This window comes from Mangifera indica, chromosome 14 (assembly GCF_011075055.1).
Source record: "Mangifera indica cultivar Alphonso chromosome 14, CATAS_Mindica_2.1, whole genome shotgun sequence".
Lineage (NCBI taxonomy): Eukaryota > Viridiplantae > Streptophyta > Magnoliopsida > Sapindales > Anacardiaceae > Mangifera > Mangifera indica.
In genome coordinates, this window is record NC_058150.1 from 13,449,813 (window position 1) to 13,474,109 (window position 24,297).

A 24,297-nucleotide genomic window follows, 5' to 3' on the forward strand; every position below is an offset into this window, starting at 1 on the left:
AGTCCATCTGCAGTTACTGGTCAGCTCTTTTTCCACTCTGTTTCTTTATATGCATTGATTGATTCAGGAGCTACACACTCTTTTATTGCACCAGGGATTATTGAAAGGGTAGGTTTAGTGCCTGTTAGATCTACCCATTCCATTAGAATTGAGATGCCAGATGGGGGGAGTGTGATTATAGATAAAATGCTAAAAGACCAGAAGGTAGTGATATATGGGAGAGAGTTAAAGGTGGACTTGATTGTCTTTGATATGCCCGATTTTGATGTTATCTTAGGCATGGATTTCTTAGAAAGATATGGAGTCGAGATTGACTGTAGAAAGAAAAAGGCTCGATTCCAACTCGATAATGGAGATCACTTTAATTTCGGAGAGGGCCATCAGCCTAGTATGATGATCAGTAGTGTAAAGGTGAAAAAATTATTGAAAAAGGGGTGTACGGGATATTTAGCTCATGTGGTACATGAGCATGATGTTCAAAGATTGGGTGTTCAAGATGTCTTAATAGTACAAGATTTCCCAGATGTCTTTCCTGATGAGCTACCAGGTTTACCTCCAGAGAGAGAGTTGGAGTTTAGTATCGAGTTAGAACCTGGCTCAGCCCCAATTTCAAAAGCCTCTTACCGAATGGCTCCAGCTGAATTACAAGAATTAAAGAAACAGTTGCAAGAACTTTTAGATAAGAGTTTTATTAGACCTAGCCACTCTTCTTAGGGAGCACCCATACTATTTGTCAAAAAGAAAGATGGGTCGCTTCGTATGTGCATTGATTACAGGGAGTTGAATAAACTGACGGTGAAGAATAAATACCCGTTGCCTCGAATTGATGATTTATTTGATCAATTGAAAGGAGCTTCTGTGTTCTCCAAAATTGACTTGAGATCGGGTTATCACCAGGTGAGGATTGCAGAGCAAGATAGTTCAAAGACAGCTTTTCGGAGCCGCTACGGGCACTACGAGTTTGTGGTAATGCCCTTTGGATTGACTAATGCTCTAGCAATCTTTATGGATTTAATGAATCGAGTATTTCATGATTGCCTTGATAAATTCCTGGTGGTATTCATTGATGATATCTTGATATACTCCAGATCAGAAGAAGAACATGCCGAACACTTGAGATTTATGCTACAAAGATTGAGAAAAAGGAAATTGTATGTCAAATTCTCTAAGTGTGAATTCTGGTTGGATCGAGTAGTATTTTTGGGACATGTAGTTACTAAGGAAGGTATAGCTGTGGACCCCAGTAAAGTAGAAACAATACTTGAATGGGCGAGGCCGAAGACTGGGAAAGAGATCAGAAGCTTTTTAGGGCTAGCCGGCTATTACAGAAGATTTGTACAAGGTTTTGCTCGATTGGCCAAGCCACTTACAGCTCTTACTAGACAAGGAACTCCTTTTATATGGACTGATGCTTGTGAAAAGAGTTTCCAAGAGCTAAAAACACGGTTGACTACAGCTCCTATTTTAGTATTTCCAGAGGAAGGTGTAGATTATGATATTTATTGTGATGCCTCGCATAATGGCTTGGGAGCCATGCTGATGCAAAGGGATAAGGTGATAGCGTATGCCTCTCGGCAGTTAAAAGATTATGAAACACGCTACCCTACCCATGATTTAGAGTTAGCAGCAGTGGTTTTTGCTTTAAAAATTTAGAGGCATTATTTATATGGAGTTAAATGTAATATCTACACCGACCATAAAAGTCTAAAATATTTCTTCACTCAGAAAGACTTGAATATGAGACAAAGAAGATGGTTGGAGCTAGTCAAAGATTATGAATGTGATATTAAATATCAACCGGGTAAAGCAAATGTGGTAGCCGATGCCTTGAGTAGAAAGATTGCCATAGCTCATCTCACCATTCAGATAGAGATACAGAAAGAGTTTCAAAGGGAACAGATTGAGGTGATAAGAAGTCAAGTGGCCAGATTGGAATTCAACCTAATCTTTTCAATGAAATAAAAGAAAAGCAAGTAGAAGATTTGTGGTGCCAGAAAATAAGTCAACAGATATGCGAAGGAAAAACAATTGAGTTTCAAATGATAGATGGAATGCTCAAGTTCAGAAACAGGGTATGTATTCCCCAAGATCTGGAGTTGAGAAAGAAAATCCTAAGTGAAGCACATGATACACTTTACACTGCCCACCCTGGGGGAGTAAAGATGTACCAGGATTTAAAGAAAGCTTATTGGTGGATAGGTATGAAGAAAGATATTGGAGACTATGTAGCTAAGTGCTTGGTATGTCAACAGGTCAAGGCTGAGCATCAGAGACCTTCAGGTTTGCTTCACCCACTTAGTGTTCCTGAATGGAAGTGGGAAGATATTTCAATGGATTTCATTATTGGCCTACCTCGAGTACAAAAAGGCTATAATGCATTATGGGTGATTGTAGATAGATTGACTAAATCGGCCCATTTTATTCCAGTGAAAGATAGTTTTGTTTCAGATCAACTGGCCCAGATTATATACGGGAGATTGTGAGATTACATGGTGTACCCAAAACTATTGTGTCAGATAGAGACCCCAGATTTATTTCAGCTTTTTGGGGTAGTTTACAGAGAGCATTGGGTACGAGGCTAGCATTTAGCACAACATATCATCCTCAAACAGATGGCCAGACAGAAAGGGTGAATCAAATACTAGAGGATATGTTGAGAGCCTGTTGTTTAGATTACCAAATGACCTGGCATGAAATGATTCCATTGATCGAATTTGCATATAATAATAGTTACCAGTCCACCATTAAAATGGCACCATATGAGGCTCTTTATGGACGAAAGTGTAGATCTCCATTACATTGGGATGACATAGGAGAGCGAGATGATTTGAGTCAAGTTCTTGGGCCTGAGTTAACCCAGAGGATGGTGGAAGATATAAAGGCTATCAAGACTAGAATGAAGCAAGCTCAAGACAGACAAAAGAGCTATGCAGATTTGAAAAGGAAAGAAGTAGAGTTTCAACCGGGGGATAAAGTTTTTGTGAAAGTAGCCCCTTATAAGCACGTGATGAGATTTGAAAGAAAAGGGAAACTTGCTCCAAGATTTATTGGCCCATTTGAAATTTTAGAAAGAGTGGGCAAGGTGGCTTATAGACTTGCACTTCCACCTAGTATGGATCGAGTTCATAATGTATTTCATATTTCTTTATTGAGAAAGTACATTAGCGATCCTTTACATGTCTTGAAATCAGATGATGTGGAATTAAAAGAAGATTTAGCTTATGAGGAGCAACCAGTGTAGATACTAGACAGAAAAATAAAAGAGCTCCGAAATAAGAGAATTCCATTAGTGAAAGTATTATGGAAGAATCATAAGGTGGAAGAAGCTACATGGGAGGTTGAGCAACAAATGAGAGAGAGATTTCCCAACTTATTTGTTTAAATTTCAAGGACGAAATTCTTTTAAGGGGGGAAGAAATGTAACATCCGAATTCAGGTGTGTCAGTAAACTCCACTTCCAAAATTACCCCTAGAGTTGATTTTATAACTTGTTGTGTAAAGAAATTACAAAAGAATCATAGAAAACTACTAAATGAGCAATATTTTTCAGAGGGGGTAAAATGGTCATTTTATAAAGATTCAAGGGACAAAGTGGGAATTAAAATTGAAGGGCACACTTGAAATTATATGGTGGTGCTAAGGGTTTTTGGTAATTGGCTAAGGATAAAATAGTAATTTATGGAAAAGGTTAAGGGCAAAATGGTCCAAAAGGCTTATAAACTTATGCTATTCATTTTCTCTTTCATTTTTGCCGAGAACTCCATGGTTTTAGCTAAGCTTTTTCCCTTAACCAAAATTTGTCCAAAAACCTAGCTAAACCACCTAATTTCTAGAGGCCTCCAATTATAAAAAGTATAGATCTGTCAGTTCTGATCAGTTCTAAGGTAAGAAATTTAATTTTTAAGATATGTCAAGTTTAGGGTTTTGATGAATGATCATATTTTTGGTTGGTTAAGGTTGCCAGAAAGAAGAAAAGAAGGTGAATAAGCTTAAATCATCTATTTAGCAAATAAAATGTAAGAATTTCATACTTTACATACTTGAAATAAATTTGAGTTAGGTTATTTAAATAACTTTTACTTATATAAGTGTGTAAGGTATTAGAATTAAGATGATTTATGCTTAAAAGGATAAAGAAATTCATTAAGATTCATGATATAATTTTTGGACATAAGGGTAAAAAGGTAAATTTTTTCCATAAGGGCAAAAATGTCATTTTATGCGATATAGGTTAATGTTGCTTAATTATGTGCATGTTATATGAAATAACCCTTATATTAAGCCTATATTGTATAATTGAAATTAATTTGAGGTATGATATATATATATATATATATTTATATATAAATGCATGAGAAAATAACATGATGTTTGAGAAGGAATGAAAAAAAATAAGGGAAAATAACAAATGCGCATATTTCATATTATGGTTATATATGCATACATGAGGAATCATAACATATACATGATTTAGAAAACAATAAAGAAAGAGGAAAAATATTTTCTAAGTCATGCATGCTTTTAGAAAATGGAAAACAAGTATTTTTGGTTTTATAATGACTCATATGATACAGGAAAGCAGAAAACATACTAAAAATCCTTACACGCCAGCTGTACTGTGTGGACAGTAAATAAAATAATCGGTTGTACTGTGTGGACAACCAGCTGAACTGTGTGGACAACAAAGAAAATATTAGTTGTACTGTGTGGACAGCAAAAGAAAAATATCAGCTGTACTGTGTGGACAGCAAAAGAAAAATATCAGTTGTACTGTGTGGACAGCAAAAGAAAAATATCAGTTGTACTGTGTGGACAGCAAAGAAAAAAAAATATGCGTGTAAGAGAGAATTATACTTTGTATGGTGACTGCAAGTACTATCATATGTAGTCTAAATCGATCAATGAGAATGAGAGAGAAACAAATTAGTAAATATTTTATGAAAGTCATTTGCATTAGAATTATGCATACAAGCCTGTGTGGCTGATAAAGAGTTGAGAAAGATGTACGATCAGAAAATAAAAATGTCATGGCACTCATACATGCATAAATCATAATGAGTGAATCATATCTGTATAGTAAGGAAATGAATAAATGTGTGAAAGAAAAGAATTATGATATGTGTTAAATGCGTGTCCTGTGTCAATTATTTTGTTGTAAATAGTTCAGACACGCTGAGTATGGAAAATATTAGAAAAGATTAGTGTTGGTATAAAATGTTTTTAAGTGTTGAGTATGATTTTCTTACTGAGCCATAGTCGCTCACTCCGTTTAATTTAATATTTTACAGGTAAAGAAATGCAGCAAGGTTCCCGGGGAGCACTAATGAGACATGAGGCTGAGGGATGAAGGCACCATATTGTTGTTGATTTATATGTTTTGATGTATATGTGAATATATGCATATATATATATATACTTGAAGTAGATATTGGTGGATATGTATATATATATATGGCTAGTTATGAAAATTGATTATAAAGTTTCTGTGGGTGATAATTTTTATAATTGTTATTATTATGTATTTATTTTACTAATTGTGATTAAGTGATAAAAATTCAGTCGATTGGTAGGACTGGTTTGTGTGAATTACAAATTGGGAGTGTTACAGGGCATAATGAAAAAGAGAAAAATATTCCCCGGGCCCTCTAAAATAGGGAAACTCTTGCCATTTTTCTGTAACACATCAAATAGTTAGGAGAGGTTACATGGACCATGTGATAAAATTAAGTGGTGGAAGCTATTATGTGAAGATAACCAATGGCTACTGGATTAGGTATATTAATTTTTAAAGGCAAAAATTACATTGTTTTTACATTATATTTTTATTTTACAATGTTTGCTCATTTGTGTTGTAATATTTTATTTTTCAGCATATTGATAGTTATCTAGTGGTATTACGACATACGTTTCTATCAGCTAAATGGACTTGTGTGGAAACTTTTTTTGATGGGTGGTTACCGCATATAATAAAAGAACGAGAAAATTATGGATTAGATAATTATCAATGGGTACGATTATTATTAGATCCGATTGAAGGGATAAATGATCCAGACTTATATAGAGGTTATATATCATGGGCTGACGTTGATCGGGTTTGTACCATTTAAATTGATATTTATATATTATTTTGGTAAGTATATTAGAAAAAATTTGATTGATAGGATTCATTTTATTGCATTACATGTTTATATTTCGATCAATTATGAATCTCAACACTGGGCATGCGGTGAATTAGACCTAAATGCATGGACTTTGACGGTGTATGACTCATCCAAGGCATTTTTTGACTCTATAGAGAGGTTTCTGGAGGCTATGAAACGTTATTCTTATCTTCTGTCTATTATTAGTGCGACCAATTATTGGGAGTCATGGGGTCTTGAGCCAAAGTTAGAACCATTGACCATTACGAGATGCGTGGATGTACCACAACAAGGCACTGTCTCCGGTGATTGCGGGATATTCTCATTATATATTTTAGAGTATCTCGCCACTGGCAAAAGATTAAATTTCAGGGCTAAAAATGCTTCTTATATATGTTGCATTCTTGCATCCAAAATATGGAAGCATGGCGGGAATTCACTTTTTTCCTTATTTTTCTTATTATATATAAACTTATGAATATTCTCATTTTTTTTGTATAGTATGTAAATTTTATATATTTATTTTGTATTGGTTGGTTAAGGTGTATTAGGGTTTAGGCGTATGCATGGGTTGATTAATTGCATATCATAATTTATATTGCATATTTTTATTGATATGTTGATGTGGCTGGAGTTTGGGTTGATGGATATATATATATATATATATATATATATATATATATATATATATATATATATATATATATATATATATATATATGGAGTGCAGTTTCTTTGATTTTAGTATATACAGGTTGGGAATTGTTGAAATTACAGAGGAAATGCTGCCGGAATTTTTATGTAACAGTGTATAACGCAAGACGAAGATGACAATGAGTTTTTATAATGTTGTCTAAATGATTCTGTTAATTTGCTAAATTTGTATTCATAATCTTTATTGACAAAATAATGAATTAATTCCAGGATGAGAATGACGAAAAGGGGAAAAAATAATAGGCCAAACAGTGTGGTTTATTTTCCGCTGAAGAAACATAATTTGCACTCATTCACAATACTTGCACTCATTCACAATACAAGACATTCAACATATACCATATGCGCAATATACCCATTCAACATTATCTAAATTTACATTCTTCCTGACAAGCCCATACCTGCTAAAGATGTTGTAGCCTCAGTTAAAGGATTTGTACAAACTAAATATGTGTGCCCTTTTTGATGACATCTATTGCATTCAACTTGACGTATCTCTTCTCCTTCAGACGGTCTTCTATCATGTTCTGAGGGATGACCAGAACGTCGTTGTTGCATTTGTGGTGGATTAACTATATAGATATCTTCAGGTTGCACCCATTCGGAAGGATCACCCAAAGGTTCAACAACCTCCCGGTAAACAGCTTTCCAATATTCAGTTGAGTAATATTTATTTACCGAAGGATAACAATTTAAGAGGTTTTGAAATCCAACAATTGTCGCAACATGTGTGCATGCTATTTGTGATAGTTGAAATTTTTTACAACTGCATTCTTTTGTTGCAAGATTGACTATAGCGACAGATCTACCGAAATTATGCACTTCATATCTATCAATGGTTATCAGTTTGACAATCATATTAACTGATTTGCGAATATGAGTAGCTAACTTTTCTTCAACCCATGGAGTCAGAGGGTGAGTGCAAGTATCTGAAAGATATTATAACCAAACCAAAATTAGTAAATACTGAATTGATGGTTTGTACCTGAGATATTGCGAAGAGTAACAAATGTATGGTGGTTTGTACCTGTCATATTGCAACGAGTATAAAACCATTTTTGTAAGGTCGAACGTAGGAATTCAATGAGCATCACCACTGGCAATTTACATGCATGTCGTGCCAAAGCATTAAACAATTCAACAATATTTGTGATCATAATGTTATATCGGATACCGGGAAAGTGAGCATGAGCCCACTATGCGTAGTCAATTCCTTCCAAATAAGCTGTTACAGTGGGGTTTTCAACTTTAATCATATGCAAAACCCCCTCAAAATCTTCTATTCGATAAGCTTTCGCCGTTCTCTAAAATAATCTCTCTATATGTTTTGTTTGCTTATACCGAACATGCATATTTTCTTTTATATGATGGTTACACCAGCCATGATGCGTATTCGAAAACACTTCTCTCACAGAACGAGTGATGGCATGGTGCCTGTCTGAGATGATCACTAGATTTGTGAGATCGCCGATACATCTGTGTAACGCTCATAGAAACAAGGTCCAAGTCATCGTTTCCTCTCTTCCGCCAACTCCAAAAGCAATGGGATAAATTTGATTGTTTCCGTCCTTGCCCACAACAATGAAAAGTGTACCCCAATATCGACCTTTCAGGAATGCCCTATCAATACAAATAACAAGACGACAATACTCACGGAATGCTCTAATAGAGCATCTTAAAGATATGAAAACAAATTGGAATCGATTATTTGAGTCAGTTTCAATTTGTGTAATAGTACCAGAGTTTCGTTGTTGAAGGTTATAATAAAATATCGGTAATAATCTAAATAACTCTTCGGGTGAACCTCTTATCTCGTTCAACGCCTAATTCTTTGCACGCCAAGCTTGTGCATAAGATATATCAATTTGAAACTTATCTGTCATATCTATTATAATTTCTTTCACCCTATACACACGGTTACCAGTAGTAAATAAGGTCTGTAAGATTTTTCCAAGTGTCCTTTTACCTGCTTGCTTGTGGTGAGGTCTTATGATATCGCGAGGACAAGTATGTGTTCCTAATTTATGTAACACAAATATATTGCTATTACTTAACTTGACCCTTCCTATTTTCCATTTGCATTGTTGATGTAAACACTTTATATCTCATCTCTTCTTATTTAAGCTCCAGACCTTGAATTGATAATCATTTTCTATTGCATTTCTATTTAATGTATCTATTAAAACTTGTTTAGAGGCAAACTGGTATGTCACTTTGAATTTGTCGTCTGATGACACAATAATATGAACTTCAATTCCTTCATTTTCAACATCTCTGTAGGGTTTTGGACCACCAAAAAATGGATTACAACTACGATGTATTGGAGTAATGTCAACTAAACTTTCAGGTGTTGTCATTGACGTACCAACCCCTACATCATCGACAACATTATCACACATTTCCACACCATTATAATCTTTATCGCCCTCATTATCACAACCATTATATTCATCTTCTTCTTGAAGGTGAATACCATTTCTTGGTAAATCATCTGTTTGATAACAACCTTCAGATGTATCCCAAATTGGTTCTGGGCCTCTTTCACCGTGTGCCAGGTCTTGAGAAAAAGGATTTCAACCAATATTGTTCTCAATACCATCATGATCATGGTTTATATTTATCTTGCTACTTCCTGGTACACTTTCTGGTTGTGTATGCCAATTATCTATGGAATGAACTTCGATTGATGGATTTTGTTGAATCCCTTAATGAATCTCTCAATCTGGTTGTGAATATTACTGATAATTATCTCGAAATTCATTTTGTTGTAAAACCACTTCAAGAAATAAGGGAGACTTTTTGTGGGATTTACATAGTTGCATCATCATTTTGATATCATAATCATCTTTCAATAAATAAGGCGAATCGCTAAACTTTGTTGGATTTGGCATATAAATTTTAATTTCATTAAAACTTTGATTGATACCTAAACGAGAACATACTCCTTCCATAAATCCTTCGTAATTGATTATTCTATTGGCTGAAAATAATTTCTGAAATCTACCGATATATTTGAGGTTATTACCCTCCTCGTTGTGTCATTCTCCACCTAATCCAAACATGAACATCACTCCTACCATTCTTTCTTATGGATGGATTCAAGAACAAAAATATGAGATTAGTTTATAATAAAGCAGATTTGAACTATTAAAAATAAGTGAAGAAAAAAAGATATCTTTGTGAAACAACAATAAGGAATTCTTTCTGGAGAAAGTAAATAATCGTAGTTTTATTAATATTGCAACAAATACTTTCATCTGCCGCAATATCTACCATAACTAAATATTAATGAAAAATTGAATTCTCTTCTTATTAAAATTAATTATTAAATTCATTTAAATTTTCTTAATAAAGGGTTTTCATTGCAGATGATAAGTTGTGCATGCATGCACATGTCCACACATTAGGGTTTTCATGCACCCATTAGATTATAATGCAATGCACCCATCCACGCATCGTCGCACTCGTTGTCATACCCTTTCAGCAATTCCCACACCTTACGCAGACTAGCAATGCTTGCCACATCCTTTCAGAAATTGTCGCACTCTTTCGGTAATTACCGCACCTTCCATGCACTCGCAACACTTTGTCGTACCCTTTCAGCAATTCCCACACCCTTTCGGTATTTGTCGCACCCTTTCGGCACTTGTCACACCCTTTCGGCACTTGTCGCACCCTTTCGGCACTTGTTGCACCCTTTTGGCAATTGTCGCACCCTTTCGAAAACTGTCGCAACCTTTCAGCAATTGTCGCACCTTCCATGCACCTGCAATGCTTGCCACACCCTTTCAGAAATTCCTGCACCCTTTTCCAAATTCCGCACCCCTTTCCAAATTTTCGCACCATTTTCGCACCCTTTTTTCAAATTTCCGCACCTCTTAACGCACTCATTCCCTTCCCGCACCCCTTTTCAAATTCCCACATCTCTTCACACAACCTGTTTGAGAAGAAAACAAACCATTTCAAAAAAAAAACGTACCGTTTTTTATATATCTATTATTTTCTATATATAAGAATAAATTATTTTATAAAAAATTAATCTATTATTAATTACAGATAATTTAAAGATATATTTATTATTTTGGATATATAACAATCAATTATTTTATAAAAAATTATTTTATAAAAAATTATTTTATTTTTAAATTTATAAATTTTATTCATTACAGATAATTTAATCTTAATGTTTTTCATGAAAGGGAATCAATTAATCGACGAAGGGCAAGCGTTGCGTTTGAGAAATTAGACAAGGGGTATTTTTGGAATAAAAATAACAATTTGCTTAAAAAAGTAAAACATCAAAATTGTTACCGAAAAAGGTTTAAGCGGGAATATTGTTGCCTATTTTAATTAATATCCCCTTTTATTATATAAATATTATATTATATTTTTATATATTATATTAATAATAATAAAAATTATAATTAAAAATATTTTATATATATATATATATATATATATATATATATACATACATACATACACACAAGTGTGAGAAGTGTGAGTGCACTTCTGCCACTTATATTATAATAAAAATATATTTTTTGTACTTTTTTATATTTACACTCTTATTCATCGTATTTTTTACACTCATATTTGTATATATTCTATTTTTCATTCTAATTTAGATATAATAATAATTAAACTAAAAATTGACATGTTTTTAAATAAGTTTATGAATATTTTATTTAATAAGTTATCAAACTTATAATCAATATAATAATGTTGGAGTATACTATCGATAAAAACATTGTCAAAGAAAAAATGCGACTAAAAAAAATAATTATCAAACAGAGATATTATTGAAATAAATATTAAATTTACTTAAAAAATAAATTTAACAAAAATTTGCCTAAAAAATTTAGACGTAAAATTTTATCTTTATTTTAATTAATATCTCGTGGAAAAATCCAATTTTCCAAAAGAAAAAATCTCAACCAAAAATTACTTTGATTAAATAATTCTTTTATCTTTTTTTTCTGAAAAAATTGGAAAATTTATACTAATTTATATTAATTTTAATTGAAATAATAAAAATTTTACCATTACAAAAATAAATATAAATAAAGGTCAAATATAGTAGAAACAAAAATGCAAACCCTTACCGGTGATAGCAAAAATTCACCAAATGGAAGTTTACAATGAAAATTTTAAGCAATAAGAAATCAAAAAACTTATTTACATAAATAATATATATAATTTTATATCCAAATAATGATATATCACTATATAATTAGATAAGACTTTATCTATATTAAAAACTATTCAATCATATAATAATATGTAATTGTTTGTTTATATTATTTGTTCATATAATACTACTCATAAAAAATATAATAAAGTTTTTAAATTGGGTACTTTTATTGATAAGAAGTCCATACCAATTTTGGCATATTAACAATAGGCCAAAAGACTTGTTCATACTCAAGGTATAGTGAGATTTCAATGTGATCTTCTCTAACTTTCAAAAATCTAAACACCTACTCATGAGCAAATATTATTAAAATTTTCAGTTAAAGTTAAGGGTAAATTTGTTATTTTAATAATATTATTAAAAATATATATAATTCACTATTATTTCCCTTTATGTTTTAAAAACTAACCATTTCACGTCTATCCAGAGTTTCCTAACTTTAAAAAACACATTCTCCCCTCAAACCTAGGGTGTCCATATTATTCCAAAAATTCAACTGTCCCTCATAACTTATAAACGCTATAGTTTTCTTTATATTTTAAAAACTAACCATTTTACGTCTATCTAGAATTCTCTAACTTTAAAAAATCACATTTTTCCCTCAGACCTAGGGTGTCCATATTATTCCAAAAATTCAATTGCCCTTCATAACTTGTAAAAGCTATAGTTTCACCCCTTCTTAAACTTCAATCTCTAACATCCTTTTTATCCATCTCAGACGTCCTCTTTCACCTAAGTCGAGTCGACGTCAACCTTACCTTACTGCTCTATCCATCGACAACAAGAAAATACCACACGATGAAGAGATCTCTGTTTCTTCATTACACATACATCTTCAGTGCGATGAAAAGACATCTCCTCATCGTATTGTATGACGAAAATACTTTTCTTCGTCACACAATATTTTTTTGTTGTTGATGGATAGTTTGGGCAAGGTAAGGCTAACGTCGGCTTGACTTAGGCAAAAGAGGACGCTAGAGATGGAAGGAGAGGATGTCGAAAACTGAAGTTCGAGAAAGAGGTAAAATTATAGTTTTTAAAAGTTATGGGGGGCAACTGAAATTAGAAAAATATAAAAACTCTAAATTTGTGAGAGAAATATAATTTTTTAAAGTTAGAAAACTTTGAATAAAAATGAAATTGTTAGTTTTTAAATCTATGAGGAAAATAATAATAAATTTTATATATTTTTAATATTATTATTAAAATAATAATTTTATTCTTAAATTTAATTGAAAATTTTTAAAAAAATTTATTACTTATAAGTAGATATTTAGGTTTTTAAAAGTTTAAAGATAAAGGCTTTTAGATTTCAGGATCCCTAAGTGGAACAAGTCTTTTGCCTTAACAATATGAAAATACAATATTCCTCTTGCATACAATTATACTATTTGCAGAACAATTATAGTGTGATTAAATAATTGAAAGTAGATTAATGCATCTGTTAATTGTGCCTATCCCATAATTAAAACTATTAAAACTCATTCTTCCCACCATGTCAACTAATCTTTCTTAAGAGAAAGATAAATGTATAACACTTGAAGTAATTCTCAATGCTAAGTTCTAGCATCTTAAATTCTGAAAATCCTTTTTACATCATATTTTTATTTATTTAAAAAAAAACTTCAATCCTCTAATTTTATAATCTAACAAATAATACTTAAAATAAAATAGTATGCTAGCCCTGAGAGTAAAAAATGTTTTTTATCAACAATCTTTCTTCTTGGAGAATCATTTTCCACCAAAATTTGTAAAGTGATGTTGCAAATGATTGATGTATCATCGTCTTAATTCTCAATGGGAGTGTGACATTGTTATTGAATGTCCTTTTTTTGCTCAATCTTTTCCTCTAGAGACATTTTGCTCTTACTCGACTTTAACATATTTGCCTTCTATTTGAATTTCTTACTCTATAACCATGGATTACACCCTATTACAATCTTATGGAACAATGCCAACCTTGTTTCAATATTCAAATTATAAACAACTTTAAAATATTCTATCAAAATGTTTTCTTCTTCTATTGATGTACTATTAACTTCGGATTAAAAGTTATATTTTTTAATTAAAAAATATTCATAATTCAGCATTTTTAGATGTTGTTAAATTTAAAATATTTAATTAAATCAATCAATTATATTATAACATATTGTTCATTCCTATCGGATGACCAACCTTTCTAATTTGACATCTCTCCAGTTGGGGATAATGGTTGTCAAATCCACACAAGGGTTGGAAAGTAAGTTTGAAATCTTTTTGTCCCGAAATAACTTTTCCTATTCGGGAAACGACATCGTTTTTCCTGGAATCTTGACTCCATGTCCACCTGCTTTGATCTTAATTAAACTCAGAGACAACCCCTGGGACACAAAGGAGAAGCTTGAACCTTGGAGGCCAAAATCGAGATGGGTTTGTTCACTTTTTGCAGAATAATAGCGCTGATCGTTGCAATTTCAGCAATTTCTGTTACTTCTAAAAAGCAATTGAGTGCAAGAAAATGTGAGGATCTAGGGTTCACAGGCCTTGCTCTTTGCTCTGATTGCAACACTTTTGCTGAGTATGTCAAGAACCAAGGTGACACTTTTCCCAAATTTGTATTTCGCTTCTCAAGTTTTTTTGTTTTTCATTTTTATGTCATAGTTTTTACAGCAATTTCTTTATTTAACTGTTATTCTGTGTAATCTTTACGGCTTCTAGTGTAATCGCGTTTGATCATATGCAATGATAGATACCTAGATGAAGTTTTAGTTTTCAGGTTGAGAATTTATTAGTTTCAGGCATTTTTGTTCTGAATTTGCCTGTTTAGAATTTAAATAAGTGAATTATGTGAAGTATAATGGTTCCAATTAGGGCTGGATTCAAGCGGAGCCAAGCCCGAACATAGGCTGGCTTGAGCTCAGCTCAAATCCATAATAGCCAGCTCAAGCTCATTTGAGCTAGCTGGAGATGTTGTTGACAGGTCATTGGTGGGATGAATAGTATTGCCAGTGGGATGAATAGTATCACCAACAGGTTAAACAGTATAGCTGGAGTAGGATTCAAGTTGTAGCTTCAGTTCAAATTCAACTCAAATTGTGTCAAACACCAAGCTGAGCCAAGCTAACTCAGTTCAGATTCAACCCTTGTTCTAATGTTGAATTCAATAATTTGAAGGAATGAATAATTGTCTACTAATGTGCTTCATTTTTATTAAACTCAAGTTCATTCATGAATGTAACTTTAGATAAAATTCTTTAAGCATGCCTTGCTCAGTGTTCCAGATTTGCTGAAGTCTTAAGTTTTGGTTGTAGAGTTGGTATCTGACTGCTTGAAATGTTGCACAGAGGATTCTGATGATTCCATGAGCAAGGTATGGATCATTTAAATGAACGATAAATTTCTCGCATCTGAAAATAATTGTTTGAATACTTCGGCGATCTATGGTGCTTTTAAGTTTTCTTTTCTAAAACTTTATGATGAATGTAATATTAAATGATTCAATGATTTGGGACCTCATTTTTCTAGTATGTTGATTCTCATGAAGTGCTAAAGTTTAAGTACAAAGTTATTAATGTTTTCTATTCATTTTCTTCCTGTCTCTTTCTTACATTGGGGGAAAGAATATGGAATGGATTTGAGGAATTGCAGGTATTCCAATTATAAACAGCATATACTGGTTACTGAAGTGTAAGCAAACACTTCTTTTCCTTTTTCTTTCTATTTTTACATATAAATAAAATAAAAATTGTTGGAAGGGATTTGTTAGGCCCCTGATTGTAGCAACATATCTCAGAAGACAACATAAGGATAAAACATTGAAACCCTACCAGAGGAGGACAAAAAAAAAAAAAAGCAGATATGGCAAGAAGAGAAGAGTACACAAGGCAGGAGTGGTTTTCATATTAGCAATTTAGGATTGAATAATAAACAAGATTACCTATTCAAATTAAGATTTAGGATAAGCAAGGAAGGTTTTTACTTATTTAAACAAGTCATCATTGATGGAGGAAACATGTACATTTTCTAAACATTGTTGACAACATAGCTTTGTTAAAATAGGTATTGACAAAGTAGCTTTGCCACGATAGGTAGAGCACATCCATTCCAGTCTATGTGTAGTGTCTAGGTTATCTTATTCTATATTATATTACCTTCTGGCTTTATTTGCTTATTTTTCAATATAAACTCTTCCTGTTATTTGTTTAGCACAAGTTAGGGTTCTATCAAGATTGCAAAGAGCTTTTTTTTTTTCTTTAAAACTCAATTCCATGATTACATTGATTGCAACAACAAAAAGAAATGATGTATCATCATCTGTTGAAACTGCAGATTACCTATTCTGGAGCGATACTGGAGGTTTGCATGAGGAAACTGGTTTTCTATCCCGAAATTGTTGGTTTCATTGAAGAAGAGAAGGACAAGTTTCCCACCATTAAAGTTCAATACGTTTTCAATTCTCCACCAAAGTTGATCATGCTGGATGATGAGGGTCAGCAGAAGGAAATCATAAGGTCAGCATCCATTTACTAATATTAACTATGGATCTTTTCTGCTGAATTACTGTCCTGTTATCTACGCGGAAATTGAATCAACGGATTTGCATGACCTGTTGACCTCATGCTCTTCTTAAGTGAGTTGCGAAATTTCAAGCTAGCACTGATGCTTTTGATTTTTGCTTGGTACATTAATTTGATTATCATTCCCATAACCAGAAACAAATGAAGTACTTGTGTTCTTGCTCAAGGCACAATTTAATATTTAGTACCTAGGCTCAACTAAAGCTGAAATCCTCTATTGACCTTAGAGCTTCCCTCTATCTTGATTTCTTGCATAAACAGCTGCAAAGTGCATTTTAGGTTCAGATAAATGCTTTCTCCTAAAATAGACGGACCATCTTTCTTTTTAATGGATAAAATGTGGGTTTTATAAGGTTTACTAGGGCAATCAAGCTTGAGCCGAGTATTGTTGGACTCAAACTTAGTTCAATTAGTTTTATGGAAGGCTCGAGTTTGGGAGTTCACAGGTGGAGTTTGAGCTCGAGATAGGAATTGTTTATTCGAGTTAAAAAATCACAGTTAAACTCTATAGCCTATATATTTATTAATTATTTCTTATATTCAAAGTTCAATGTTGGTTGTATATGCAAATTTTAAAAGTTGGGAGGGGCAAATAAATTTTATCATTTTGAGATGTAAAAGTTTAGCAAAGTAAATATGAGATTTTAGAGTATAAGTGTAAGATTTTCAGCATTTAAGAGTTTATTGATATTATACTCAAGTTATGAGCTTGCAAATTCACTGAGTTGAGAGACGATGAGCACGAACCAAGCCGCAAATAGCTCACGAGTGGCTCTGCATGTTTGCAGCCCTAGGTTTTACTGAGTATTGAACAGCTTGCCTGCTGATCTAATTTCAAATTTCTTTGCTTCCTTTCTTCGATGATAATGGAAGTCTCAAAACTCATTGTCGTTTATTTCCCTTGTTTGCCTTGCAGAATTGACAACTGGAAACGGGAGCATATGCTGCAGTTCATACAGGAGAAGGTTAAGCCAACTTCGGCATCTTAATTAGCATCTTCAGGGGGCTTACTATTTTTCAGGAAAGTACAGATTAAATTGACTGAATTATACAACTAGAATGGACATAACCAATCACCATATTCACTCTAGTTTGAATATTGAGTACAAGCGACAGAACTACCAGTAGGTGAATATTTAAAGCGCTTCCTGAACACCTCTAAATAAAGTTGGATTCAAGTCGAGAGTTCAACTCAAATCCTAGACAATTTGAGTTAATCAAAGATATCGTCGAGGATTGTTGGTGGAATGAATAGTATCATTGATAGAATAACAATGTCAATGGAAGGGGATTCAAACTGAACTTGAACTGAGTTGTTGATAGGAAACTCCACTTTGAAGAAGGCTTGAATCAAGATTGCTTTCTCATCCTTGAAATGAGGAAGAAAATGTCCCACCATATAACCATAAGTAAAAGTCTTTATATTATTTTCATCTATATTCTTGTTGGATGACCTTGCTTATTTTCTGAGTAAGTGGGCAGTGTTTATTTTTGCACGTACATTTTGGAGAGAATTTAGGGTCCAAAATGAGTCCCCGAGGTTTGATATAGTAACGAAAATTCTCTTATAGTTTCCTAAATAGAAAAAAATCCCCCTGTTATTTGTAAGCCAGTGTATTTAGGGGTAGATTCAAACCAAACCAAATCTAAACAAATATTAGTTTAAACTCATTTGAATCTAAAATATTCTACTTGACCTTGAGCTGGTAAATAATTCACCAGAGAAACAAACAAAAGCGCTATAGAAGTGAACAGTAACCATAATGAGGATCTCCAAACTTCAAGTTTATCCATTAAATTGAAGTTTTAGTTCGAATCCAGTTTGTTCTAATCAAGTATGAATTCAGTTTGAATCAGATCCATTGGAGATTGTTTTCATAGCATCATGAAATAATGAACATTTACGGCTTTAACATTCCAAAGATTAATTAATGTTTAAAACTTAATGGAAAGAGGAGTTATGAATTAATAAATAAACTTACAGGTAACTTTTGTTAATTGCCAGTGGTTTTGATGTTGGTGTCACTAACTCTTAAGAATTTATTGAGTTGATACTCAGTAGTGCAGAAGAGCTCTTAAATGTGCAGTCAGTATACAACAATTCATTCTTAAGATGGTACTATTTACCCTTCCACCAACATTCTTTATTGATAACTCTTTAATAACATTTTGCTAACTCAAACTGCACTTTATAGATTCAATCTAACCTTAACCCAACCTTAAACTCGATTCAAATCAAATCCAAAAGAGATCCCTAGTTCTTTGGGGAAGACAATTTAAATTTGAGAAAGTAAAAAGAAACAAAATGGAACCATGACACTTTCATCCATAAATATATTTATCATTTTAATATGGGGATCATTATACAACTGAAGTTCATACATTTACATTTCCCTTGATCAGAGCACAAAATAACATATTAGAATGCCATGATTCCACCACCAATTAAAACGAGAATGGGGGTGCATGATTGCGATTGCAGAGTAGATAGCCCCATCTTTAGTACCTTCATGCCCCATTCCTGTTACGGCTGCCTAACAAAAATCTGTTATACATTAAGAGAGTTGTTAACCCACTTCCACATTACCTCGAATCTTTTCCGTTGGAAGTGTGATGGATCACTAATCAATGAAATTGTGTAATTGCCTTGTCAAATTTTGGTGATGTTGTCTTGATGGGTGCCCAAATATCTGCACCATTGCTTCGAGCAACTCCAGTGGTACAGGAGATGGGGACAAGACATAAACCCCTGGTTCGTAAGCTACAGTCATCAAATTCCTGCAAAAATGATTAAACATTTTAGCTCTCGATGACAAAATCATCACTACAATACTCCAAAGTACACTATCTTAGAAATTTCAATGCAGAGCAATAGAATTGGTAGATTTTGAACTCCAAATGTTGTCAAGAAGATATTGTAAATGTTAGGAAAGAGTTCTCAAAGAAAAAGACTGAAAGTTTGAACCTTTTTCACCTTCACTATTCAATTATATTATGGTTATATCCAATTAATCAATGGGTCCAGTTCATGCTCACCTGCACCATAGCCGCTGGTGTTCTTTGGAGGTAAGGAGCACTCAATACCTGTAACAATCCAAAGAAAGAAAAATAGTTGAGATCAAAGCTAAATTTGTCTCCTAAACACTCAAGAACAGAAACTCAGTAGTCTCAAAAAGTATCATAAATGTATGTACATAACCATGCTGGTACCCAAGACCGGTTATTTACCATAGAACAATATGTATGTATGTACATAACCATGCTGGTACCCAAGACCGGTTATTTACCATAGAACAATAACATCATCTATGGTCATAAAACATGATATATATATATATATAGAGTTCGACACCACTCGCATTATGAACAGTCTTGACCAACATAACCGTGCTGGTACCCAAGACAGGTTATTTACCATAGAACAATAACATCATATATGGATGATTGCTGTCACCAGAAAGGCTACTAAGTTAATCATAATATAGAAGGGAAAAGAGGACAAACCTTCACTTGTTCATGTAGAAATTGTATGTACTCCATCGCCTCCAAGAGGACCGATGCTGTATCTGTCTGCAAATAAAACAATTTCAAACAACTAAGGTAAGTTTCTAAAATTGCAGAAACTACCAAGATTAGCAGTTGTAAGGGAACTGAAGCGTAAAAGATCAATCTCCACACTTGCCTTTCCATATGGTGAAACAAGCTGCTGTAGAGCCATGATTCGTTCACCAATCTTCTCTTTCCCCTCCTATGACCAATAAGTAATGAAAGATCAGTAAGAGCTGCATTTATTTCTCACAGTAAAAGAGAGATAACAGATGTAAAAATTTCTACAGGACCATGTTTAAGATTTAGCCAGGTAAACAATGGTCAAGACAGTGGGTTTTGTGTTGTGACAAACTTTCGAGTAAAAAGGATTACAATTTTCAAGCAACTTATTATGAAAATACAAACCAAGGAGGCATATGAGACTTTAACACTTGAGAATTTAATTTATCAAAAATAATTTCATATTGAGCTGTAATTGAATTCCGCACATCTAAAAAAGCAATTGCTACCAGATTTTTCTCAGAAAAACTTCAAGCATTCTATGAAATGCAACAACAGTTACAGTAAAACTAGCCCCAAAATCACCACATTGATTGTGTACATTCTACACTTTTGATTTAAGTATTGGCACTAAAATGAGCAGAAAAAGTAACTACAAACGGGGGCAGAAAACGTGGTCCAAACAGCTAATCTGGAACAGAGGATAGACTCTAGATAGAGCAGTCCTCTGAAAATGATGCAAGGAATCCCGATTAGCTGAGACAAGCTTACAAGAGATTTTACAAGTCTTTTGATCCCGAAACAACCCTTACTATTTATCAAAGGGGAGAAAATCAGAAAGCATATATAAAGTTATAAAACGGGTAAAAAGTAGGAGAAGAAACCTTGGTGGAAATGGATAAGTCGGCTTTATGTCGTTTTGAAGCAATAGTGGTAAGACTGCCCTGATCAACAGAGCAAGGACTGCGTTTATTTTCCATCATCTTCGCCATTTTTATACCCTCTTCTCCCTGATTCGACATAGCCAAATGAATGACCACACATAATAGAAGATAAAAACATGCAGACAATATACAAGTCGCAGAACATTTCACAAGTCCCACCAGGTAATAACAATGTGAAAACAACCGTAAAGCTTATCCATCCAACCATGATTCCTTTCAAAGGTCAAGAAAAAGGAAAAATTACACAACAAACATATGACCCAACGTGATTGGAACGAAAATTTCATCAAAACGCTTTTAGCAGTACATAGGAGCTATCACACTTACTGCAAACTCAAGCTCAAACTAAAATAAATATATCCTCCAAAATGATGTACTGTCACTATTGACTAAGCTTAAGTTGAATAGATTCTCTTTTGCCATACCAAGTGACAAGAAAACTCAAGCAACCTTTCATATGTCTTATGAACATAAAGTCATCTACATCCAATTATTACTACTTTTGCAGGTCTGTTGCACATCAAGAACATTAGGCCAATCGGATTTTTCAAGGGAAAATGAGAAAGCATGATTGACCAATTCATTATACTGACTAGTGAAAACCTAAAAAATACATTCTCTTAAATCTACTACTATGGTTTTCATGTGCAGATAACTAAAGAAAAGTCCATGAAAGCTAAGCCCGTGTCTAACCGAGGCCGGTTCATCCCTTACCTCCGACTCCAATGAAGTAGGTCACCACTAAGGATTCTCTGATCCTCCTGATCACGGGTTGAATCTTTTGCCTAGATACAGATAGCAGAATACACTCTTGTCTAACGACAACCAAAATAATTGAAATTAATTGTCAACTATCCAATAAGCTTACTTTGATTAAAAAATAATACATCATAGAACAAATTACCATTCTTCTCCTCCTAGTTCAAGATAACTAAATATTTTATACACCATACAAGACAAACCCTCAAATATAAAGTATTGCAAAACTGATAATCTCCACATAAACAAATAAAATAAGCACTGTTTTGGTCAGAAGTGAAACCCCCATCAAACACTAGACAAAACACAATCGGATCTGCATAAATAAAGAAATGGTGAACTAATTGTAGGCTCACAAATTCATAACAGCACATTTCCAAGAATCAATAAAAAATCACAAATACCTAACTATTTATCAAAGCAAAAAATGGATTGAATTGATTAAAATCTGAAACAATCTAATATGATTTAGTGGACCCATGAATAAAAAATTAAACTTTTACATGCATGAATGGTCCATTAAAGAATCTTATATGGATATATAAACTTCTTAGTTCTCATCCACCATTATTCCATTCCAAAGAATATCATCTTAATCTAATCTATTATTAATCAATCGACATGTTTTTACATTGAATGTTATTAAGGCAACGTTGCATGTTAACTAAATCTCATTGAGTCCACCAAGACCATTGATTCCAGCAAGGTTACCGGATTCTGCTTCCAGTAACATAACTTTTCCCCTAGTAAAGACATGATTAGGTGAATATATACAAAGCAAATGCATAGAAGGCATGAATTAAAGAGAAAAACAGGCACAAATCGAACACAAGTGCAAGAAAAAAAGGGGGGAATTGAAGTAGAGATCTTTAACAAGTAAAAAGGAATTAAAAAAACAAGCTTGGAAACTCACCTAGTGAATGAAGTCTGCATTGCCAAAAGAGCTCACAAGAAAATCTAAACTTTATTAGTAAAATTAAAACTTTCCAAACCCACTTCAAGTTTTCACTCAAACTCAGCAAAAACGTTAAGTGAAAGCCAAAAGGAAAGGCTTTAAGGGAAATTTTATCCACAAAATAACAACCCAAAAGTCATTTTCTGACAACAAAAGAAGTGTTTTTTTTTTTTCAATCAAAAAATGAAACTTTCAGCTAAAATTGTCAGTCTTTGCGTCTAAAGTTGGAAAGTTTACCCAATAACTAATTAAATTAAAACCTTCAATGGAAATTTAAAAAAAAAAAATCACTCAAATCACAGAGTAGGACTTTGAGTGTCAAAACATGAAGGATCAAAGAAAAGGCTTCTTAAATGGGTGGAAGAAGGTGCTGAAACTTTGAGCAGAGAGTAAAGTGAAGACAGAAGAAGAAAGAGAAGGAAGAGGAAGAAGAAGAGAGTGTGAAAGCGTTGAAGGAGGGGAGGAAGGATAAAAGAAGACTTGAAGGTGTTCTTATAAGGTCTTGAAATATGAAAACAATAAAATATTTTATGAAAACAAAGTAAAGTTAGTTAGCAAATATGTTTTTAATTTTGCATTTGACAGCTAATATCCAACCATGCAGACTATGAACAAACAGCCAGGAAATGACATCAGATGCCACTCAGGAGGAGTTGTTAGTTCAACTGTTCAACTATATATGATGTCAGTCTTCTTACTATAGTTTTGAAGCTGACATGTTTAGTCATTTGGCCCCCCATTTAGGGTGAGGATGAACCGTGTCAATTTTGAATTCCTTTTAGACGCAGCTTTAATAATTGTTTGGTATAATTTACATTAAATTATATGTGAAGTTTAAATAAATTAAATTATTTTTTTACTTTATAAATTAAATTGAGTAGAATTACCTATAATTTAAGTTTAGTTTAACTTAAAAAATAAATTAGATTTTTTTATCTCAAACTCAAATTAAATTTAAGTTAAATAAATTTAAATTGAATTAAATTAGTTTTTGAGTTCAAATCCATTTGGTTTGAGATTAGTCCTATCCCCTATTGGCTTTTTACTACACTTGAGTTGAGCTAAACCAAATTTAAGTTTAAGCTTAATTAAGTTCAATTTAATTTAAAAGAGTTAAACTTGAGTCTAATTTAAGTTTGATAAATTTCGACAAAGCCAAAATTCAACAAGTTTTGATGAATCAAGTTTGAGCTCAATTTAGTACTATAACTCTTTTTCATTTAATTGTTAATTTAAAAAATAATTTTATGTTAAACAATTATTAAAATAATATTATTTTATTTATTAATTATAAAACAATATTGTTTTGCTAATAAATTATGAACTCAAGTTATACACTTAAGTCGAGATTTGAACTTTAAGCGTAGAAAATAAGTTGAATTCAAGTTACAATTAACTTTGATCTGACAGACTCAAACTAAATTTAAGTTACCTTATTTTTATTCAAAATAAAATCAAGGCTCTTATATTTATTAAAGACAATAAG

The 24,297-nt window shown here is 32.8% G+C and overlaps 2 protein-coding genes across 3 annotated transcripts; one reads left to right on the forward strand and one right to left on the reverse strand.

Annotated features, from left to right (window-relative positions):
* Positions 1-14,306: 14,306 nt before the first annotated feature.
* LOC123196346 (selenoprotein F-like) lies at positions 14,307-18,041 on the forward strand. Its single transcript, XM_044610343.1, has 4 exons — positions 14,307-14,622; positions 15,339-15,397; positions 16,357-16,538; positions 17,521-18,041. The coding sequence occupies exons 1-4, from the start codon at positions 14,454-14,456 to the stop codon at positions 17,591-17,593; spliced, it is 483 nt and encodes a 160-aa protein (XP_044466278.1). The 5' UTR covers positions 14,307-14,453; the 3' UTR covers positions 17,594-18,041.
* Positions 18,042-18,929: 888 nt separating this feature from the next.
* LOC123196347 (transcription factor bHLH153-like) lies at positions 18,930-23,339 on the reverse strand. Of its 2 annotated transcripts, XM_044610345.1 has the most exons (7): positions 22,770-23,339; positions 21,812-21,912; positions 21,038-21,163; positions 20,287-20,352; positions 20,109-20,174; positions 19,641-19,688; positions 18,930-19,382 (listed from the first exon to the last, which is right to left on the reverse strand). In XM_044610345.1, exons 3-7 carry the CDS (start codon positions 21,143-21,145, stop codon positions 19,230-19,232), a joined length of 441 nt encoding a protein of 146 aa, XP_044466280.1. In that variant the 5' UTR covers positions 21,146-21,163; positions 21,812-21,912; positions 22,770-23,339; the 3' UTR covers positions 18,930-19,229. The 2 variants fall into 2 exon arrangements, with proteins under 2 accessions (XP_044466280.1, XP_044466279.1); XM_044610344.1 differs by lacking the exon at positions 21,812-21,912 and having other exon boundaries at positions 22,770-23,337.
* Between the last annotated feature and the right edge of the window lie 958 nt (positions 23,340-24,297).